Source organism: Pleurodeles waltl, chromosome 1_2 (assembly GCF_031143425.1).
Source record: "Pleurodeles waltl isolate 20211129_DDA chromosome 1_2, aPleWal1.hap1.20221129, whole genome shotgun sequence".
Taxonomy (NCBI): Eukaryota; Metazoa; Chordata; class Amphibia; order Caudata; family Salamandridae; genus Pleurodeles; species Pleurodeles waltl.
Window position 1 is genome coordinate 630,994,147 of NC_090437.1, and position 24,336 is coordinate 631,018,482.

The 24,336-nt window shown below is 41.9% G+C and overlaps 1 protein-coding gene across 1 annotated transcript in view; it reads left to right on the top strand.

Annotated features, from left to right (window-relative positions):
- Nucleotides 1-24,336, top strand: part of TRPC3 (transient receptor potential cation channel subfamily C member 3) — a 490,138-nt gene that overhangs the window by 398,619 nt on the left and 67,183 nt on the right. Inside the window, exons 5-7 of the mRNA XM_069242530.1 lie at nt 7,578-7,794; nt 16,267-16,500; nt 19,764-20,028. Of these exons, the coding sequence (XP_069098631.1) occupies nt 7,578-7,794; nt 16,267-16,500; nt 19,764-20,028 (716 nt within the window). The remainder of the gene's footprint in view (nt 1-7,577; nt 7,795-16,266; nt 16,501-19,763; nt 20,029-24,336) is intronic.

Genomic DNA, 24,336 nt, shown 5'->3' on the forward strand with positions numbered 1-24,336 from the left:
GTTGCTATAGTTCTCAAACAAAGTTTCAGCTGCTGAAAGGAAACATTTCTTCACCAGCTCTGCCTCCGTGAATGGCTTCTTATGTTTGGCAAGCAGGTAGCATATTTTGAATGATGCTTCTGTAACAGCCTCAGATTCCTTCATTTGGCAAAGGAAGAGCTTCTGCTGGGAAAGAAGTGTTTGCTTTAACGATGCCACTTTTGCTGAACGCAGTTGTGAGTGCAATGGGAAGTTCTCACTATAACTTGCGTGTCGAGTTTTGTAGTGCCGTTCCAGGTTATATCTCTTAAGAACATTTACTTTCTCCTTGCAAAGCAAACAGGTAGCTTTCTCCTTTGGCCATTCAACAAACAAGTACTCTTCTTCCCATGCTGCCTGGAATGATCTGTGTTCACTCTGTATGGATCTGGGTCGTTTGCAAGGCTTGGTAACTGGACTGTAGGCCATTGGTCTCAGCAAGTTTGTGCAATGATTTTCAAGGGTCAGGAATCAGATTTTCCCCTCACAGCCAAAGGACCGACACCACTTCACGACCGACAACACTTCATGAGCGACCGATGGACCGACACCGCCTCACGACCAATGGACCAACACTGCGTCTCGCTACAGACCTCTGTGCACAACAGCAAAGTAATATAAAGTGATGTGTAAAAGGAAACAAAGCATACCGTGATCTAACAATTGGCAACACACATGCTGGCCTTTGCCGATTCCCAGAGGACCATGTTATAAAAAGTATTTTTTGCAATTATGCTTGCAACCTGCTAGGAATACTAGAGTGATAATGAGGCCAATGAATGGTATACGGGCCTCTTTTTAGAAACTGTTTTTTTTCAGCATACTGGGTCACACAGCAATAGAAATCAACTGTGCGCGAAATGCCAGGGGCCAGATAAAAAAAAGTGTATTATTGTAAGACATTTTCAACAGCCCTAGCTCTAGTAGTATATTCCTACACTAATCACAAGAGCCAAATGGGAATGTTCCAGAGTATATCCCTATCCTAATCACAAGAGACATTTAATTAGATGCAGCAGCCATTTATCATCCACACCCCTGGGAGGAGGAGTAAGCTGAAGGTGTTTGCCCATCACACAAAGTGTACCCCACTGGACACTTCACAAATGGTTTGATTTATATTGGGATTGTCATCTGATTTTTGGTAGTTTTCATGGGTGGGTGGTTTCTCTCTGGCTGTACTGGGTTGGTGGGTATGCGTTATAAAAGTAAGCATTATTGTTTAGAGGTTGTACAAACAAAGGTCTAACTTGGTGCCTAAGCATTACAAGACAAAGATACAGCAGCACAGTTCTTACCCTTGCAGGGTCCGGTCTATCACACACAGCGCCATCTGCTCTCACCCCTATCGCCATCTGCACACAGCGCCATCTGCTCCCACCCCTACCCCAGTAACACACACAGCGCCATCTGCACAAAGCGCCATCTGCTCTCACCCCTACCCCAGTAACACACACAGCGCCATCTGCTCCCACCCCTACCCCAGTAACACACACAGCGCCATCTGCTCCCACCCCTACCCCAGTAACACACACTGCGCCATCTGCACACAGCGCCATCTGCTCCCACCCCTACCCCAGTAACACACACAGCGCCATCTGCTCCCACCCCTACCCCAGTAACACACACAGCGCCATCTGCACACAGCGCCATCTGCTCTCACCCCTACCCCAGTAACACACACAGCGCGCACACATACAGCGCCATCTGCTCTCACCCCTACCCCAGTAACACACACAGCGCCATCTGCACACAGCGCCATCTGCTCTCACCCCTACCCCAGTAACACACACACACAGCGCACACACACAGCGCCATCTGCTCTCACGCCTACCCCAGTAACACACACAGCGCGCACACATACAGCGCCATCTGCTCTCACCCCTACCCCAGTAACACACACAGCGCGCACACATACAGCGCCATCTGCTCTCACCCCTACCCCAGTAACACACACAGCGCCATCTGCACACAGCGCCATCTGCTCTCACCCCTACCCCAGTAACACACACAGCGCGCACACACACAGCGCCATCTGCTCTCACCCCTACCCCAGTAACACACACTGCACCATCTGCACACAGCGCCATCTGCTCCCACCCCTACCCCAGTAACACACACAGCGCCATCTGCTCCCACCCCTGCCCCAGTAACACACACAGCGCGCACACACAGAGCGCCATCTGCTCTCACCCCACCCCAGTAACACACACACACAGCGCACACACACAGCGCAATCTGCTCACACGCCTACCCCAGTAACACACACTACATTAAAAACAAATAAATAAATAACCAAAGAGCCTTACCTGACTCAAAGCACTGTAAAGATGCCACAAATCTGGAACAGCAGGCAGGCAGGCGGGCAGCAGACGTGGAGCCGGTGACAGCAAGCAGACGACCAAAGCCCCGTAAAAGTTAGCTGCAAGCGCTGACTTTTATGGGGCTTTGGCTTCCACGATCGTCAGGGCAACGCAATAAACAATGGCCGCCGTATGTAAACATAGAGGAGGGCCGCGGGAGCATGCTCCCGCGGCCCTCCTCTATGTTTACATACGGCGGCCATTGTTTATTGCGTTTGGTGTGCGTCTCGCGGGCCGCCAAGTTAGGTCCGTGGGGCCGCTGGCGGCCCGCGGGCCGTACTTTGAGTACCGTTGTATTAAAGCAATGACTAAAGACCAAGGCATCAGAATCATGCACAGCAATCTGCATGAAACAACATATTCTCAACCTCACTTATGCCATTAATGCATAATGTTAACAAGAAACCGGATGTACAGTTCGACAGTGAAGGTGATTAATCTCTGTCCAGTCTGGGAGAAATCAATAGGTCCCTGTGAATGTTCAAGATTGGGAACAAGAGCCCTCACTCACCATTCGGTGAGATGCTTCATCATCGGGCTTTGCTCCTCGTCAGGTCGGCACTGCAATGCCTGACGGGCCCCTCAAGGGGACTCTTTGCCGGAGATCTTTTAGAAATCTTTGCCGGTGGTGAATGCAGTAATGTGGGATTGGTGGAAGCGAACTGTTAAAATTGACTAGAGGAACCATATAATTAATCTTTATTGAGAATGTGAACCTCTGTTAAGGTTAAAAACAAAGAAGGTGAGGGGAAAATAAGAGCAATGTCTATGTTTCCCTACTCAAAGATGGTGTCTGGTTTCAAGGACCCTATCATCTAGGGGTTTGGTTTGTAGAGGGCAGAGTTGGAAGTCCCTACACTGCCTGACATGGAAAGGTCATGTTTCTCGCTATGGTAGTTGTAAAGATCTAAGTGCGGTTCATCAGGACCTAGAAAAAAATCATACCTAATCCTCACTGTCACGGTAAACTATGTGGTATATGTGGAACAAGAACCCTCCTCTACTACCTAGATGTAGGCAAGAGCTCTGAAACCGGGTTTCCTACAGTCATTCACTTTTCGATACTGAAAACTCAGATGGAGGAATCAATCCCCATTGTAGAGCCCTTTTGTGAATGAATTTCAATAAGAATTTGTTTGAATTTTTTGCTAGATTGTGACATCTCTCTTTTGGGAGCTGAGTAGTTGTTGCATTGCGCCCTGTAGTTTACCACGTGTAGCTGGTTCTGTTTGCAAAATGCCAAACCAGAGACATCCAAAAGGATCCTATTTTGCTTTTGTAAATAGTACTGTGAGCCAAACGTGAGAATGAACTTCACAAACATCCAATTTCAGCATTTTCAATGTTTGTATTCATTACACTTGTATTTTCTTAAATTGCTATCATCTTGATTTTAGTGGTTCCTTTAAGTGCAGCCTAAAGCTCTTGAATATGCACCCAGCAATTACTTTATGTTAAAAACACATGAGCTGACCAGATGACATTGCTGCAGCAGTGGCCTAGTGAGAGCTTGATTATAGCGCCTATGAAAAGTACAAATTATGACACTATCTTGCATCCAAGAAATAGTATTTTTCTGCAGTCTTGCATACTTAAATTTTGTGCGATCTCAATAGCATCCTCTATATTCCTAACATCCTGTATGAAACACTGATCTTTACTAAAATCTTTTGATTGTTGCCTCTTCTTTTATCCTTTGAATGGCCCCTCTCCTTTTCTTCCATTTTCTGCATTCCTCCATTCTCTGAGCACAACCTCCTCTAAATACACGTTTGCCCTAATCTCTGTTATTGTATTTCTGCAAATTGCCTACAGTTCATTAAAAAACAAAATCACAAACTCTCCTCCTTTGAAAGTCATACCCTTTCAACTCAACAATACATAATCTTCTCTGTCTCATCTATTAACCCCTCCAACCATATGTATGAACTCACATTCACCTCTCCAAGCTATGATCACCCTAACCCCTATTAATTTAATGTAACACAAAGAACCTGGAGTAACACTGGGCTAACAACTAACCTTAAATTCGAGCACAGAGTGCTGTCCAGTATAAATTGGTTTAGGGGTAGTAAGCACTAAATAAATGCAACTGCAGTACAATACAAACATTTAATGATGACAATAAGAGTGAAACAACTGACAATCAAAAGGTAAGACATTTCTGTCAGTCTCTGACTGATGCAATGTGTTTACAATATTAAGGGAATTTAGGATAATTTGAAGGAAGCACAGAAAGTCTTGTTGCCTCCTGTAAATTCTGTTTGTGGCAGGCGATTCAATTATCTGCTCTGCTGCACACGGCCTTGTCTGAGACAGGTTTATGCAAACTGGTTGAAAGATCAATTTGTAATAGATGATTATACCTAGGGCTTTAATCTTAAAGTGGCATCTCGTTAAAAAAGAGAGGCTGAACCACATGAAGAAAAACAGTACTTGCATTACATAGCAGACTTATGGCATATTATAAAACAATGCACAGCTAAGTATAATTCATTATTAAAACTTCAGCGTTTCTAGTAATGCTTAAAGTGTGCTAAAAAGTAGGTTTTTGGAGGTCTGTCTGCAAATAACATGAAAACGCTTGGCAGCATCCAGGAATATTTGCTTAGGGGCATGGCCCCCAGCAATTACATAAACGGAAGGCTTAGTCCTAGGGCACAAGAAAGTGAATCGTACCTCCGTGCAATTTTTGAAAAGAATGCTGCAATGTTAGTGACTTATCAAAGCCTGCAATGCATTTCCTTTTTATATTTTCTGGTCGTGGTATAGTTCTCCCCGGGGAAATCAGAGGAAGATGTTTGCCAACTAGTGTGTTTGAAGATTTACCCCAAATTTCTGTTTGAGAATATTAGTAGCATTACTGAAACGTTCATAGGACTGATCAAGGTTTGGGGTTTATGTTACTACACAACCAGTAACCACCTGTCTCTAGTGCAGACTTCACTCAGATCAGACATTGCCTATCAGCCTCCATCAATGACAATAGCCTTATTACTTTAGGGAAAAGTTTCACATATCAGCACATAATAGCCTTATATGAGTCCCCATTAGAGCAAACATATCTGATGCCTGTAGCAAATTAGGTAAAAGTAATTACACATATCACTTTTATTGTATCCTACTACATTTAAGTAACTTTTCTATGTACTTAAAAAACATAAATATTGTCTCCCTGGCCCCACAAATGCACATCGATTTTTAATTCAATTAAAATATTTTAACTTTTTCCTAATATAGGTGCATGTCAGCACTATATCAGCAAGTACCGTGCATCAACAGCAAAAGAAAATCTATTGCAGAGAATTCTGCAGCATGGGTAGAATATAATGTGTGAAAACGTCTCCATAAGTAAATCTAATAGTGTACCAACACAATAAAATACAGTAAAAGCCCAAATGCAATAATACTAGTGTTACTCACAGTGGTGCAACGGAAGCAGATGAAAATCACCACGTTGAATTGGGCTCTAGCATCTTCTTGTAGTCTCAATGTTGCTGATAATGAAGCAAATCAAACAAAAGGCCAATGGGACAGGAGAAGCACAGAGGAAAGACAAAGCGTAAGCTATTTAGAAGACACAAGCACTCTGTACCAGCTGCATGTTTGATGCGAAGTGGAGGAGGGGAAGGGGAGAGTTGTCTGGCACATAGTTACAGTCAGAGCTATTGCTTCTAAAGTTTGCCCAATGACAATTATGTGAAGAAGAGAACATTGGATTTGAGAGTGACACTGCAGGGGACTACTTGCTGGTTGGATGTGATCTTTGTGGAAGAGCAAAATGAAGTCACTCAAAGTGAAGTTAGCCAGTGGGTCAAGTAGGCTGACCTGCTGCCCCATTCTGTATGCTGCAATGGGTGGAAGCTAAATATGAATGACACACCAGCAGACCAATGGATGAAGAGCTGAAGGCCCCTTTAAATAAGTATAGTACTGGAGAGTGGACCAGTAGAGTAGGTAGCATGATCTCTGCATTCCAATTCTATAAATAGCTGTATTTATTAGTACTATCTGGAAAAGCAGTATACCTTCAGAAAAGCTTTGTGTGTTTACGCCAAAAGTACAGCAGATTTTTTCACCAGTTTTCAATATGTACAGGGTCATGCAAAATGACAAAATACACCAGAATTTTGCATCCTTTCTTTTGGTTTAAATAACTTTTGGAGTAAGAGTCATAATGTCTGGTTGTTTTAAAACTGTTTGGAGTAAGAGTTTGTAAAATAATGCATGTGTACTGACAAAGTATCCGCTCGCTATCACTGACTACGTATCCCGGTTCCAAACCCTTAAACTCTGCACGTTAAGTTTTGCTTGCATAAATTTGTAAGTTTCTAAATCAAATAAATAATTGAGAACCTTTAATGTTTATGGGATATTTTAGCTCTGTCGAGGCCAGTCTTTTCCTCCAGCAATAACATAACCCACTGCCTACAGCATCGGCCTAAATATTCCCTGTCAAGATTAAGCTTGGTCAGTGCTTAATTTGTAAATAAAAACATGCCGGTGCCAAAGTCCTCCACTTAAACATGCGGCTGCTTCTAATAAATGCAAGAATACGGAGTACTGAGGCAGAGTAATCCTGAAGCCACCTTGGGCCTCTTCAATCTTTTTAAAGCCACTCCTTGCCCCTTCAGTTCACTCTTGCAGCTTTCTCCCTTTGTGACACTTTTTCGTTTTTCTATTCCTCCGTCTTTCCCATAAGTGTCTTTTGTTCGCAGCAAATGCTCGAGGCAGAAGAATAAGCGCCGGCCCTCAAAAATAAGTGCTGGTGCTCAGCACCGGAAACAAACAAGCACAAATTAAGCACTGAGTTTGGGGGTTTTGTGATCTGTTTACAATGGTGTGTCTGGTGCATTATCATCCAGTGATCTGAACAGCGTGTCTGAACGTCTTGCCTTACCGAGAAATGGCTGAGTTAGGTCTTCTGAATCTTGTGATTACTCAAAAGTCTGCTTAGCAGGAGCTTTCAGTATTATTCTGTATTTTTCACTGTAGGGTTCTTGACTCCAGAATCTGCAAATCATCCCTTAACATTGACAGCAGCACTACATTTCTGACATATATTAGGAGAACATCCTTTGTGGTACTGACCTACCTCCTACTTGCACAGATTGTTTTACCATGAGTGTTGTAAACACTACAAAAGAATGACTGTGCCAGGAAAGTTCACAAACATTGTATGTTCTATTGTTACAGCTTGGAAAGGTTCTCCGAAGTCCCTTCATGAAGTTCGTGGCCCATGCTGCATCGTTCATTATTTTCCTGTGCCTCTTGGTGTTTAATGCCTCAGATCGGTTCGAAGGCATCAAAACCATGCCAAATGTCACTGTGATCGAGTACCCAAAACAAGTGTTCAGGGTAAAAACGACCCGTTTCACTTGGACCGAGATGCTGATCATGGTGTGGGTAGTAGGTAAGTATGCTGCCCTCTACGAAATATTGTTCAATGTTGTTCCACTGCTTATGAGTGCCTGATAACATCCTGGACAAAGCTTTAGTCTATTGCCCATTTATTATCCATTCCCAAGCATCATCATTTCAGTGAATCACAGTTCTGTTTGTGACACATGGGTGGTTTGTTTGGCCATTTTGCTTTAACTTTGCACCATTAGGGAAGCCATTTTGATTGTGCTGTTGAATTAACAGTATAATACAGATGCTTTTACAACAGCAGCTAAAAGCAACCAGCCTGCTCTCATGCCACCCTGAGGTACATAGGAATCATTGTATCATATAAGACCTACTTATCATAGGTTCGGCCCCTGTCTAACGGTTGAGTAATTTACACTCTTAAGTAAATTTACTACTTTTTGTTTATTAACAAAATCTGAGTGCAAGTTATGAATAAAAAATCTGTAATAAGTCCAGCACCACACATGGCCAACCACTGGTACTGCAACACCCTACTGTAGAAAATAATGGAGTCCGGGAATTTAAATTAAACCCCATGGGAAATGATATTAAATTAAAATATCTAAAAAAGTTACAAATAAAAATATTTAAAATTTTATGTTTGAAAATTTAAAAATAGTACATATTTATTATTTAATTTTAAAATATTTGAATACCATATTTACATTTTAAAAATTAAAACATTTTTAATAAAATAAAACTAAATTCATTTTAAAATATATAAAAATGAATTTATGTTACCATTTACCATAACATAGTTTTAATATTTTTTTTTCTTTTTCCTACACTTAACTATATGGAAATCTCTGACCTGACTGCAGAGTATCCCAAAGGTAAAATACTGGTAAAATAAAAAAAGACAGATAGATAGAGACCGATAGATGGCAGTCACCACTGTGTAGTTATAGTTATGTTAGACTTCCCATAGGAAGAGTGTTTTTGTTTCACTAATAACTTTAGGGCTGTTTGACAAATTTTCACAAAACATTCAGCAAAAAGTTCATCCACCTCAGCTCCTTCCTGGAAAGTTTTGGGTGACCCATAAAGAGGGGGGGGGGACAAAAAATAGTTGGGCTCCTAAAACGCAATTTCCCCATACAATTTCTATATGGGATTTTAGACTGCATTCAAGCCAGTACAGCAGCATAGTATTACACCAAATGCAGCAGAAAGCTAGATCTTTACTCAGAAAGCATACTTTTTTATTATATGAGATAACTCCCTCCAGTAGGTTTTGAGAAATTAAGGTTCAAAATGTACAGCTATCTGAACAATTGGACGTGCAACTTCAAATAATATGGCATCTGATTGGCCAAGGGGGCTTTTATCCCATCAGTGGCTTTGCTCCCATGAGTCTCGCAGGAGCTCACGCTATGCTTGGCTGGCCACAGAATAGAGATATGCTACAGCCACCATTAGAGGACAAGGGGACTTTGTTCCCTGGACCTTGTGCCCGGGCACCTAAAGTTTTAACTTTTTTATGAGAGTCCTGCATGGCTTCAATAGGGCCAGCATGACCCCCCTCCATTCCACCTACAAGAGTCCCACAAGATCAACAAGCAAACAATAAAAAAAACAAGTGGGGTTGGCCGCCCATGGGAATTTGGATGCAGGGCCTTGCCACAGGCAAGGTGGGGGGGAGGGGGGGAAGTCAGCCTTCCTTAGATGATGTAAATGGCAATAGCATATTACTTAACATTTATTTAAAAAATGTACAAATTCACTGAAAAATATGAAGTTAATGTGATGTTATAGTTAGGTATGGTAAAAATATCTTTCTTTACATAAAAACTGAAGTAACTATGACCTATAACTTGCGTGCTAGCCATACACTGCTTATGACCTCATATATGACCCCACATATTACATAGTATAAAATATCTTACTTTATATTTAAAAAACACACAAATTCACTGAAAAAACAAAGGTCAAATTGACTTTATAGTTATGTGAAAATGTCTGCTAAAAATAACATTTAAACTCAGAAAACACTGAAATTTACCAGTTATAGTTACAGAAGTAACTGTAATTTGTGCACTTGCCATGTACAGTGATGTCATTAATGATGCCATTTTAGGTGTCATCAGAGATAATATCAATGATATAACAGAATATGTCATTAGTGATGTCATATCTGACATCACAAGCAATGTATGGCAAGCGTGAAAGTAAAATTAATTCAGTTAACTGTAACTGGTGATTGTATTTTTTTAGTTTAAAATGGCACATTTAACAGACATATTCACCTACCTATAATGCCACTTTAACCTTTGTATTTTTTTAGTGGATTACTAGATTTAAAAAATAAATAAAGTAAGGTACCATGGCTAACTATAACATCTTTTAACCCTAGGTTTTTTCAGTGAATTTCTATTTTTTTTAACGGGAAGTAAGACTTTATTACCATGGCTAACTGTCTCAATCCTTTGCAGCTTTCGATCTTTAGGCCTGCGTGGTGGATGTTGGGCACAGGGCCTGGCCTGGAGCGTGACTCTGTGCCCAATTCCCTACAGGCACCCAAACCCTGCCGCACCTGGCCTTCTGCCTTTGCCTGTGTGCAGCATGGGGTTGAGTGGCCAACTCCTGTGCATGACCAACCCCCACCAAGTGTGGCCCTCAGTCATTTACAGTCTCACCACAGAGCCAACTCCTGCAGGCTGTCAACCTCCCATTGCTGGCCAACCACCCCCATGGTTGTGCAACACCAACAGTTACACAACTTTTCTTATTGGTCCCACAGTAATCTTGCTGTACTTTTTTGCTGGGGATGCTGAGTACTGTGAGTCAGCGGTGGTGTGAAAAAAATTTTTTTTGCACTTTAAATCCAGGGGTGGTCCATCTAGGACACCCCCCCCCCCCACACACACACACACACACACATACACACACACGCAAACACCAGGGAAAATGGTGGCCCAGCTGCAACATTTTTCTTCATTTTGTAACTAATGAATCATAGTGTTTGGTCTCACAGGAGTTGTCCGAGGCCCATGGGAACAGCCAGTCAGAATGCTTTTTTGACTTTTTTTCCCCTCTGTACTCCCTCAGAGGTACCACATTGCTAGATATGTATTCATTTTGAAGCCTAATTTCTCTCAAATAGCATAATGGATTTTCACCAAATCACAAAAGTTTGCCTTTTGGGTCTTGGTTAAGATCCAGTTTATTTAAGCTTTCTGCTAAATTTGGTGTAATTTCGCTCAGCCGTTTTGGCTGCAGCATTGTCTAAAGTTCCTATAGAAACTGCATGGAGAAAAAATGTTTTTAGACCCACCCCCACCCCTTTTTCTCAGCGCCCACTTGACAGGTCACCCCAAATTTTTTGAGGAAGGAATCTGAGGTGAACGAACTTGTAGTTTGGGGAAGTTTGGGGAAGATTTGTCAAACGACACCAAAGTCATTAGCTAAACGAAAAATCTATTTCCTATTGAAACATGGCCCTGACTATATATATATATATATATATATATATTTATATATATATATATATATATATATATTGCCATTGTGTAGGTATAGTCAGGGCCGAGTTTCAATAGGAAGTGGAATTTTTGTTTACCTAATGACTTTGGTGTTGTTTGACAAATCTTCACAAAACTACAAGTTCGTCCACCTCAGTTCCTTCCTTAAAGGTTTTGGGGTGATCTGCCAAGTGGGCGCTGAGAAAAGGGGGGTGGGGTGGAGTGCTGGTAGACAACCTCTCCCTCTCTCTCTCTCGCTCTATATATATATATATATATATATATATATATATTCCAAGCGCTCCCTTGTACGGGTAAACGAAGCGGCTCTCACAGTACACTAGAGGTCTGCAACAATCTTTGTTTATCTAGGCATTCCCCATGTACGCGTTTGGGGACCTTGATCACGTCATTGTATGCGGGAACTCATGTACTAATTAACAGCGGACAGGCGGTCATGCTTTGAAGAGCGCCTACGGTGGTCAGGGGCGCGCCGACGCTGCTGACTCAAAGTAAAGTATATATATATATATATATATATATATATATATATATATATATATAATAATAATACTTGGAAGTTCCTTCCTGTTTTCAATTATTTTAATTAAATTGCAGAGAAGAAAGACATTTAAGCCATAGATTACTGAAAAAAACATGTTTTGCCTCTCAAAGGAGCACAGGGTCTTACCTCCTTTGATCGCCCATGAATGATATGTGACTTCTACTTCCATGAAAGGGAGTGAGAGGTGGAACATTCTCCAAGTGCAGCACTGGATGCGGCTGTGACTGACCATATTGCAAGTGCACAGCGCACACTGAAAAATATGTGAAGTGCTGGCAGAGGCCGTGCTACTCTTGCAGAACTGTTTTTACAGCCCGTCAGGGATTCAGGTATACTGTATATTCCCTCCTTGGATGGGTGATTGCTTTTTTGTGTTCTTGTCTAAATAAGAACATTCATTTATTTGATGTCAAACGATAATCCGTTCTGAATACCAGGGCAAAGAAATCCATTACGAGTACATATGTGCATTACAGTTGGGTAGCTGTCTGCATTTTTTAAAATAATTATTTCAGAAGCCATTTTTTGCGTTGCAGAAGCTTTGTTTTAACATGTCTGCGTTAATATTGGCAATGAATCTGCTGTGTTTGAATTCTTAATTTAAACTGTCTCGGTCGACTTTCCACATTGCGCATTTAAAGGGCAGTGTACATATCAGACATATTTTGAAAGACCAGAGATGCCCAAAGTATCCAAACCGGCAGCAAGGGTGTCTAGGACCCACGGAAGTAATGACAATCCCCCCCGCCCCTCCCACCCTTGTGAATACTAAAATGCAGCTGTAATTTGGATAATTACATCCCTTCCAGTACCGGAGCTGGTCTGGTGGGCCCTTCAGTGAAGTGCGTAAAACGTGTTCTCGAAATAATCAAGGCTCCGGTTAAGGGTTTCTACATATAAATACGGAAGGAAAACAATCTATTCTCTCATCTGTAGCTTTAAAAACAGAAATAAATATAGAAATGTGATCCATTTGACACCATATGGCGTTAAAAACGGAGTACAATTTCCCATTGAACCACATGAAGCTGAGGAACTGCAGTGTTTTTAGTACTACAATATTAATATTTTCAAGCGTGTGCTTTGCTTTACTTTACTTTATGACTTAGCGCAGTGTTCTGCAGACATGAAAGTTGAGTGAATACAATTATTATTTAAAAACATTTGGAAATATACTGGTTGCAGGATAATTTCTTTCAACAACCAAAAATACTAATGCCATCTAAATGAGAGAAAAGGAATAGGGGCAGAGATGGATAATTTCAAAAAATATATATACAATAAAACCAGAGACTCTGATTACAATGTACCTTGCAATGAGCCTGTGGCCGGCTTTCATGGTAACCTACAAATAGTTTGCCAGTTGCCCATCCTTGTAGCGTCTACCTCCAACTCCCATTTTCTAGTGGTCAATTTATCCCAATACATTTGAAAAGAGACAGGTGAGGTAAAAACCAGGAAAGCCTTAGGGCCTGATTACGACCTTGACGGATGGGTACTCCGTCACAAATGTGACGGATATCCCGCCCGTCTTTAATTAGTTCCATAGGATATAATGGAACTTGTAATACGGCAGACGGGATATCTGTCACGTTTGTGAGTAACTATCACATCCACCAAGATCGTAATCAGGCCTTCAGAATCTAACAGTTGCTGAAGGTCACACATAGGCATGCTCATGCAGCTCCCAGTATACTTTTGAAAAGTTTTTGCTACATCAAGAGGCAGAGGTGCTCAAAAGTATGCACACGTTGAAAGGAGGAGGCTGCTGTTCTGCCTTTCCCTGCCGACCCCAGACACTGTTCTGCCCTCCTGCTGTCGAGCCTAACTTGAGCAGGGAAAGGCAGAACAAAGGATTTCCTGTGGGACAGAGATGTACACAAAATACTGAACCAGCCTCCTACAGAGAAATCCATTTTGTAAAACCACTGCTGCACAGCAGCCTCCTCCTTTCAACGTGTGCATACTTTTGAGCACCTCTGCCTCTCTGGGGTCGGCAGAGGCACGGGTTGGCATGTACACCTTGCAAGGCTGTAGAGGCAGACATGGGGGAGCTCCTAGGGAACCCCCAGAGTACAAGGTATCATGCAACTAACACTGGAATCGATGTGGTTGCATGATTCTAACATGTTTGATACCAAACATACCTATGTTCAGTGAAGCCATTATGTAGTTGCACTACTCGTGTTGGCCAGTGTCCACTACATATCTTAAGATGGTTTCCTCACACTTACAAAGCCAAGGGAATTGAACCTGCGGTTTGTAGGGGCACCTCTGCTTGTGCAGGGGTGCCCTTACACTTAGAACCATGCACCCGGTCCTTTGGCTAAAAGCCCCACTTTAGGGGTGACTTACAGGGTCAGAGTGCAGTGACCATGATATAGGGCAATCCTTATATGAGAAGTGAAAGGTGCATGCACCATTTCACACAGGCTGCAATGGCAGGCCTGCAGTCACAGTTTGCATGGGCCCCCATGGGTGGCATAATACATGCTGCAGCCCATTGGGGACCCCTGGTGTACCAATGCCCTGGGTACGTAAGTACCATATACTAGGGACTTATATGGATGCGCCAGTATGCCAATTGTAGGGTGTAAACCTTACCTTGCAAGTAGATTTAGGGGGAGAGCACTGACACTGGGGTCCTGGTTAGCAGGATCCCAGTGTGCTACAGTCTAAACACACTGATACCAGGCAAAAGGTGGGGGTAACTATGTCCGTAAAATTGTACTTTCGTACAGTCTCTCCCTCAGATCTTCCTGAAACCTGCTAATGTTCCATTCCTGGACATGAAACTATACATCCCAGAATTCCTAGTCACTTTTCCCTTCAACACTTTCCCAGATAACCAGTAACCAAAGAATTCATTTTAAAGAACATATGAACAGCCTGATTGTCAGCTCCACAACTGAGGAAAAGGGGCGAGTCAAAGATCGAGTGTAAGTAAACGGATACCACTGTTCATGATCAGCAGCCCTGCTCACATTGTTAACAGTTTCCCTTTTCTTTCTAAGTGGCTCTGAGGTCATTGCTGCTTTTGATATCTATTTCTCCGTAATATCTGTAATCCCAAGATTCTGTGGCCTGGCATTACTCTGCATTCCTGAGATGCCATGGCTACACCATGCTGCCTGTTGCTTAGAATTCATAAACTAGCATGTATGTAGTCTAGATTGTGCAGGCTAGCATTGTTTTGTTTTGCAAAAATCTGCAGTGACTGCTAAGATTGCACAGTCAAGCAACATATATTCCCTAAAATTCTGCAGGTTAGCATTGTTGTGTTCCACAAATTCTGTAGTAGCCTGTTTCCTGAGATCCTGAACCTGTAGGCTAACATTTGTGTGTTCTCTCAGCTTCTGTAGATCCTTTTCCTACTGCTCGATATATTGTTGGGTAGCATTCCTGCATTGCTGAGATCCCAAGGGACTAAAATTCCTATCTTTTCTATGTGCGTTGAACTAGCATTCCTGTATTTTTCCAATTAATGTAGGTTATAGTATTGTTAAGAGAAATTCAGACACATTGTAATTTAACACTCCAGCAGATTGCTGTTAGGGGTGTCTCTGGATTGTGGACTGGCAAAAGGCAGAGTAACTGTGTGCAGTCAATTTAGTCTCATATTCACAGAGTTCTCTCTTTGCTCATAGGGCTGCAGTTTTTGGTCTAAACAGCATGCACCCTGTTTCTCACTCTTTTATGTAAGCATTGAGCAACAGAAAATAACTACGATTTTAACTGAAGTTTTGCTTAAACAGAGAACAAAATTAATTATGGTGACCATTTACAAAAGTCACCCGGTTTCACATGGGAATTCATCAATGATTAGTACATTATTGATTAAAAAAGAAATCTTTAAAAATGTTCACTCTTGCATTACCATCCTTAATGCAAGGGACCTTGATAGGCCAGGTCCCAATGCATGACAGGAAAGCCCGGATCCGAGGGGCCCAATGGGTGAATCACCAGGCACTTAACCTCAAGTCACCAGCGGGCACATTTCCAGATGTTCTCCATGTCATGGAGCCTGTTCTACTAGGCATACCTGAGAGGGACACGGGGAAACTATTCTCATATTCCCATGCCTGCTTGCGTGAGGAGTTGTGCTTTACTGCTTACCATTCATTGCCAAGATTAGGCATAAGTATGTCTGAAGAAGGTTACCAGCTGTCAGGGAATATTAGGTTGCCCGTGCCGGAGATGGAGGAGAAGGAGTGTTGTTGATTTACCACTGAGAGTGGGCCACTAATGCTAATAGGTATCTCTATATGTATACTGAGTGTATGTTTGATTGTGGCTTTCCAGAGATCTGGGGTTGTCTTTCTTATAACTTTTACCCTGCTTCAAAGGACCAGCTTTAAATAAACATTTTGGAGAATGGCAGCCAGCCAGCATGATCCACAATGTGTCGTAAAGCAATCTAATTGTGAGACCTTATTATGCCTTTCAGGGATGATGTGGTCAGAGTGCAAGGAGCTCTGGTTGGAGGGACCACGGGAGTATATCCTACAGTTGTGGAACGTTCTGGATTTTGGGATGCTGTCCATATTCATTGCTGCCTTCACAGCCCGACTTTTTGCATTTGTTCAAGCCACCAAAGCACAGCAGTATGTCGACAAACACATTCAGGAAAACGACCTCTCCATGGTCACGCTGCCACCAGAAATTGAATACTTTACGTTTGGTAAGCTGAGCCAAGAGAAAGCGTGCATGTGTTAACTATGTGTAAGCTGGGAACATTAGGTTCTACTAAATCTTTGGCTAGCAGAAGATTTTAATTGAGCCTGGGCGGCACTTGTGAAGTTTAACTCTACTAAGTTCCAAAAAGACTTTGTGAGATTCTGCAGAATTTTATGAACTGCGTAAATAGCAAGTCACGCTGCTCATGCTGTGATTTAGCACTCTGAGATCATTTTATGCTGAAAAATCAGCGCAAATGGCACCACACGGCATGCCAGAGGGTGCAACTTCTCGAGTTTATTTTTCAGTTCAAGCGGAAGCTTTCTAACCTTGAAAAGGCGCGACACCTGCGTTGGAGAAATCTCACTGGGCGCCCTCCTAGCAACAGAAAAACGCAGTAAGAGACGCCAACTCTCACTCGTGCTCGCCAGCTTGCGGTTTTTGAGCTGCCTGCGAGAAGAAACTCCGCCATGCAGTGGTTGGAGAAATTTGGCCAGAATGCAGCATTACAAGCGTAACCCAGAGTTGCCAAAACTCCACTGGCAGAGTGAAATATATCACCCATCCCTAATTTTAACCCATTCTTTAATTTGGAAAGCTTTGGGCTTCATAGTTAAAAACATAAATCTGCACCCACACATCGACGACCACGTGGCACTAGCAGGTTTCCTGAAATATTCCACTTTCACAGTGGAAATATTTGAAGATCTTAAACTTCAGATATGTTAGAACATGGGTGGAGCAAGTATGTTTGCTGCCAAGGCATAATTCACTTTTACAGCTTTCCATGACACCCCCAGTACAATGAGACACTGGGAGCTTTAAGAGAAAATCTGGCACCCCTCGTCTTCCCTCATTTCTACTGGGCACATCAAGGATCAACTGGCATTGCTTTGCCCTTGAACACGTTGCAACATTATAGCTTTGTATGATATTGCATATCAGAGGGGCCTGAGTTGTTCATGTGTTGAAAGCTAGATAAATCCATTTACAATACAAGATGCAAATGGCAATGTGAGTTAGAAAATTGCAATCTGTGCAATTTCTGACATCTATGTTTATTCTAGAGTATACTGGGTTCTGTATTACTATTTTATTTTATTTTTACACGTGCCATGATGTCTGGAAAAAGGCTGGCTTGTAGGCCTTTCTGTCGTTTTTATGCAAAAAAGAATTTATCTATGAAAATATAAAGCTTGCAGCTCAAAGCTCCTCACCCTCCACAGGTGCAGATGATGCATCTGAGCTAAATTCACTTAGCCATGTGTCCAGTCATAAGACAATACTTACCCTCACAGTACTACCCATTAGCATTCTCACACACTTTGGGTCTGACTCATAGTTATGCAATGAGCATGATCAGAGCACTCTCACACAAATACCTACAAATCTCTGAGACATTGCTTCCCACTTGTGACTTTCCAAGGTCATATTAAATCAACTGATTTTCTATGGCACTCCATCACAGATACATACACCTCCATCCACCTGGATGCCTCACCTTTCCTGAACCCTTACACTCCTGCTGTCTTTTTCTCCCACTCATGCACCCACAGTCACTCTTCTCATATTAATTCATAGTTACACAGCCACAAACACTCAGTACAGTTCCCAAATACAACAGTCAGAACATTGTCCTATTGGGGTTTAAAGAAGAAAATCTGCTCCCAATAGGACAATATTTTTGTAAATAAAATATGGAACACTATCGGAGTCATTACGAGTGTGGCGGTCGATATACAGCCACACTCGTAGGTGGAAGTCTGGACCACCGCCACTGCGACAGTCTGACTGCCACATTACAACAATGTTTTCATTTCTCTTTTCTTTTCCAACTTTGCATGTGTGCTGCACTTTGCAGCACACATACAGGGTGGGAAAATTTCAAGGTATGTCTAAACATAGTATTTTGTACTGGAAGGCTAGCCTGCTAGACTCACGCACACACCCTTGAACTATGGCTGAGAGGTGTTGTGTTTGGCGCACAGCAGCTAAAATCAGTGCTGGCGCTAGGGAGAGGGGAAGAGCGAGCCATATCTCGGTAGATATGGCACCTTCCTGTTCCCTCCCTATCATGCACCGCAGCACTTTTCACTGCTGCACTGCGCTGCCTAGTTTGTAAATCTGGGCAGTCGTTTTTAGCACAAAAGTTGATCGATGCTGCTGGTTGTGCTGTTTTGTGTCACAAAGCGCCACTCAAACTCATCTGAGTGTGACACAAATCTATATTCAATTTGGGCCACACTGTTAAATCCACTCACTCAGGACTGCCCCATCTTGCCTCCCCTATGAGAATGGCCTGCGTCTCCCCACCAACCTCTCACCCTCGCCTCCCTGGAACGTGCCAAGAAGGGACCCATGCGATAGTCCATGACTAACCTGTACTTGCTTATCTCCTGAGAGGCTTTCATCGGCTCATTTCGGATTTACTGCTTACTAGTCTAGGCGACTGTTACATCATATACCGACTCCTGGGTCTCACTTGTTGGGGAGCGTGCTTCTTCTAGCATACGATTTGCATTATTGAAGCAAGATTGTAAAATTGGTGGCCATGCCATTGTAACCTTGTTATGCGTTGTTGCCACTAAACATGAATAAATATGGTGACAAAAATGTGTTTACTCAGGAGTGTCCCTACTCTTCCACCATGGCACAATTATATACATTCTCATTCATTATTTATTGTTATATTAGGGTTTTCATATTAAAACAACAAACAGTAGCACAAATCATTGGCATTAATTCAGTTCGTCATGCAGCTGCCGCTCCAGTGATCTCCAGACAGTCGCGCGCCTGTAGGTCCATGAATCAGGCGGCACAGCCTCATACGTTCTCACTCAGCAGGAGTTTTACACCCTCAGATTCTCGGAAACCCCCACACCATCAGGTACCCACCCATGCATATACATGTATGCCATGTACACATTTAACCTACTTAACGTTCCCACAGCCGTACTCACCCTCACTTACATTCAAGCTTAATTAGTATTTTTTACTTCATCTATATAGCGTTTATAAGGCCCGAGTCTTGTTCACTTAGGACAAACTCAGACCGCGCTCTCAGCGTGCAAGCGCGCGCCCTTTGAAGCTAGCCCGCACAGAATGCTAACACGGGGCTTCGCTTCTGACAGAACATTTATCAGAATTACAAAAAAGGGTTCTGTTGGCTACAAACATTAATCCTCGAGGAAACGCGAGCGCTGCCTTTGGCGGGCGGCTCGTTGTGTTGGTTACGCACTAACTTACCTTTTATTTGATTTCCTGCAGCCAGAGATAAATGGGTCCCCTCCGATCCTCAGATCATATCGGAAGGCCTTTATGCAATTGCCGTGGTGCTCAGCTTCTCGCGCATTGCCTACATCCTGCCCGCCAACGAGAGCTTCGGACCCCTGCAGATCTCCCTCGGACGGACAGTGAAGGACATTTTCAAGTTCATGGTGCTCTTCATCATGGTCTTCCTCGCCTTCATGATTGGGATGTTTATCCTCTATTCTTACTACCTTGGAGCCAAAGTGAATCCGGCCTTCACCACGTAAGTAGAAGTGGAAGAAAGACGCGCCATTGTTGTGATGAAAAGGCAATCCTTTCTTTTCACTGGCTTCTAGTGCGAAACCTTTGTACAATGTGGCATTTGTAACCGTCTCGTTACCTCTTACTTTGAAGCCCGATCTTTTAGCATGATCAGTACGTGAAACAGGTAGCGTGGGGCCGAGCGACGAAGAGCAAGATTGAATTTAGCCGCTTTCCCATACTTATAAACCTTGCAATGGCAATCCTAAAGTAATCCTAAAGTACTCCTAACTACCCTGCAATGCAATCAGCTGAGAGGACCTAGGGCCTGATCTACTAAAAACAAGGCGCAAAAATCCTAGTCGTAATGTACGACTGGTATGCTTGTGCTCAGTAAAGAATTCTACAAACGTACTTATGTGCCAATATGTTGGCTTGTAAAATTCTGATTTTGAGCGGGTCACAATGCAACCTACCTCATGACTATTAATGAGGTAGGTCACAGATTGCGCGACTCACGTCGATTTGTGTCCATCAAAGGATGGTGACCTCTGGTCACCTTAAAATAAACAATACTGAGAGGGACAGGGAGATTAATGGTCCAGTGTACAGTCTCCGAAGCAATAATATCAATAAATAAGGGTACACTGTTCCAAGAAAGAATAGTAAGTCCACCAGGCGCTCCCCTATCTAGAAGCAAATGCCCTCACACATCCAATAGGATGTCATGCTTCATCATCGGGCTTGCTCCTCGTCAGATTGGCACTGCATTGTCTGATGGGCACCCCATGAAGGGGGATCTTTGCCGGAGTTCTTGTATTGATACTATATGCCATAGTATGGTGTGTAGGGAAGAATTCTAACCCACAGGTAGGCAAACAAAAGGAGAGAGAAAAAGGGAAAGGTAAAATTGGCTCAAAAAACCCCCGACAAACCACAATCTATTGATCAAGGCAGGGTTTTCGTCAAGGTTTATTAACACCTTTAAATAAAGCCATCTTTATTTTAAAATGTAGTCCATTTTCTTGAAAGTAATAAAAGTTTAATTTTTTTACGTTTACTTCAGAGTTGGCAGTGTTTTCCTGGACCACTGCATACTCCCCAGCAAACTGTTTGTATTTTTTACATTCACAAAGGGGAAGCAGGACCAAGGGTAGTCCTTCCCTTTTGGGAACGGGTTACTACTTCCCCCTCATGAGAGTATGTAATTTTGCAAGGTGCTGTAACCAGAATAGGGTTGCAAAACATTGATACATTGGGTACTGAATCAGTATTTGAAACGGATCCCCAAAACATATCTGTTCCAAATAACTATTCAGCATCCATTTCTAAACACCACTCCATCTACGTAACAGAGCCACGTAGTGAAGCACAACTTCAAACACATGATGCAACACCCCAGCTTTCATACACAAAGGTGTCTCTCAGCCCACAGACCCCATCCTCCAGAAAAAAGTGTCTTACAAACAAAGAATATAGGGTGTCTAGTCACAAAGATAAACTTACACATGAGTAAAATACACCTGTAAGTTTACACTTTCACTTCTGAGTACCTTTACTACTTTTGGTTAGTCACCATTTATTAGTGTAAAGTTACAGAACAGTTTCAACATACTTTTCCACCCCTTGAAACAAGGATTAAAGTCAAATGTTTGACGGTAGAGTTACTATAGCCAAAAAGTAGTAGCCGTAAGTCAGGTACCACACATGGCCAACTACTGATATTGCAGTACCATCCAATAGAAAATAATGGATCCAGGGACTTAAAATAGAACCCCTCAAGGGAGAATGGTAACTTAAACTAATTAATTTCAACTTTTTAAAAATTAGCATACACTAAACTGAATGTTAAAAAAAGAGGTGGTATTTGTTTAATAAAGATTCATGAATTTTCCCATGTAGGCAGAGAACTCCGTCTCTAGGACATAGCTCTCCCTATGGCAAAGTATAGGGGAAACTTACAAAAGTTTATTAAACTTTAGAAAAATATTGAAACTATTTTTTAGTTGAAATTTGTTTGCAAACTAATTGTATTTATTTATTTATTTTAAATGTAGATCAAAATGAAAGAAACTACAGCACTTTTACAATAATTGTCAATGAAATATTACATTAATTCAAGTATATCTAAATAAATTACAACTATTTTAAAATGTTTATTTTTAAAAATCTCACCTAAAGTAATTTTTTATGTAATTACTATGTATTAACAAGCACAAAGCATTATGTATAGAATTAATTGAAATTAATTTAGCCATTTAAATACATTATATTTATTTTACATTAAAAAGTCTATCAAAATATTTTACCATAAAATTATGTGTATTATTATTTATATATCATTTAACAATAAATTACATATATATACATCACAGAGTCAAAAACATATTTAATTTAACATTATTCAATTTGGTGGTCTAATATAAGCCCCAGCCTTTATTGGTTTCTATGGGAGGGTGTTGCTGTACCAGTAGCTGGCCACATGTTGTCCTGGAATTACTACAGGACTTACTACAGGTCTGAATGGAAGTACATGTACTATTGGTTTGGGTCCTTTTTGGCTTTAGTAACTTTAGAAGTGCAGTTTGTGAATAGCAATGGACTAATTATTTTCTATGTTGGTGTCTGACCGTCCCTAAACCTCTCCTTAGGTTTTCCTAAACACTTCCTTACTCCTCCCTAAACCCTTTCAATTTAGTAGTAAGTATTCCCCTTTTTCCAGCCATTTCTCCTTGTCCGTATCACATTTAATACTACATAGTAAACAGGTGTGAGGATCTCCCAATAGAACATGATGAAGAGTTGCAGCTTTACATTTATAGATTCGTGAAGTGCATTTTGCAGTACTACTTTATGTACTACAAAATGTGGTTTGTGAATTGGAACCTAGGTGCATACTTTAACATATTTCTACATAAAGATAGAAAACCAATCTTTACTCTTGGGAAAATGCATTAGAGCAATGCACAACACACACAACTGTATGACTTACACCTCTTACTAATTTAACAAATAAATGCTTCTGCAACCAGTTCAGTCATAAAAAACAGCAGTTTTAAATCAGTATCTTGCAAAGACTGAAAACCAGGAATGGATGGAGTTTAGACGTAGAAAGGGTTTCAGGATTCAGGGATGGGTGGAGCTTAGGAGTAGTTAGGGCTTTTTTAGGTGTCCAAGATGGATGGTGAGGATTTTTTAGGGTTCATGAACGAATCAAGTTTAGAGGGGATAGGGTTTTAAGGGTCAGGTTTGGGTAGAGTACAGGCGTAGAAAAGTCTTTTTAGAGTTCAGAAATGGGTAGGGTTAGGCATAGAAATAGCTTTTTAGGGTTCAGGATTGGGGTGAGTTTAGGGATCAGGAATATGTGGACACTTACTGGTGTGGTGAGGGGTTTTTAGGGTCCAGGAATGAGAAAAGGTTAGAGAAAGACAGCTTTTAGACTTCAGGGATGGGTAGAGTTTGGGCATGGTGAGTGGTCTTTGGGGGATGTGAATGAATGGTGTTTAGTGAGTGTCAGAGAGTTAGGGGTGGATCATGTTTAAGAGTGGTGAGGGAGTCAGTGAATTAAAAGCATCTGAAGTAAAGTATTGAAATAAACCTCAGACAAAAATGTTTGTGAATGTAAGACCTGCAAGCATTACATTTACACCTTAAAAATAAGCATCCCAAACCAAATGTTGAAAATACGTTTTATGAATCATTTTCTATGACATCCCATTAAACAGTTTAGGAGAAATGGATTCTCTGTAATGGTATTCCATGGAATTGTCTTTCTATCACATCACATACAACCATCACATTTATATGCATGGACAACATATCTAACACATTTTTAGGATAGAGGGAGAGAGAGCTACATGTCATGTTCCTATAAGCACATGTCAGATCTTTTCCTCTCCACAATATCTACCGCCAGCTGTGACTGTCGCCTGGGGTCAAAAAAGACAAGGGTGGTTTCTGCAGACAGGGCCTTCTTCATGTCCTCAACAGCTTTCTCTTGCTCTGTGTTCCAGACCCACGGGTGGTCGGATCGGGTCAGCACTCGAAGGGGGCTAGTCAGGTCCGACAGATTCTTTATGAACTGGCCACAGTATGTGACCACCCCAAGATACTTTGGACTCCGGAGGCAGATGTGGGTGCTGGGGCTTCCTGGTTGTCACGGACCTTGAGGGGGTCTGGACAGATGCCATGCTTCGAGAAGCGATAGCCGAAGAAGCTTATGTCCTTCTTGAGGAAGTCACACTTTTCTTTGTGGAGCATTAAGCCTTGGTCTTGCAGCCTCTCAAATACAGCACATACCCTTGTCAGATGATCTTCCAGAGTGGGGGCA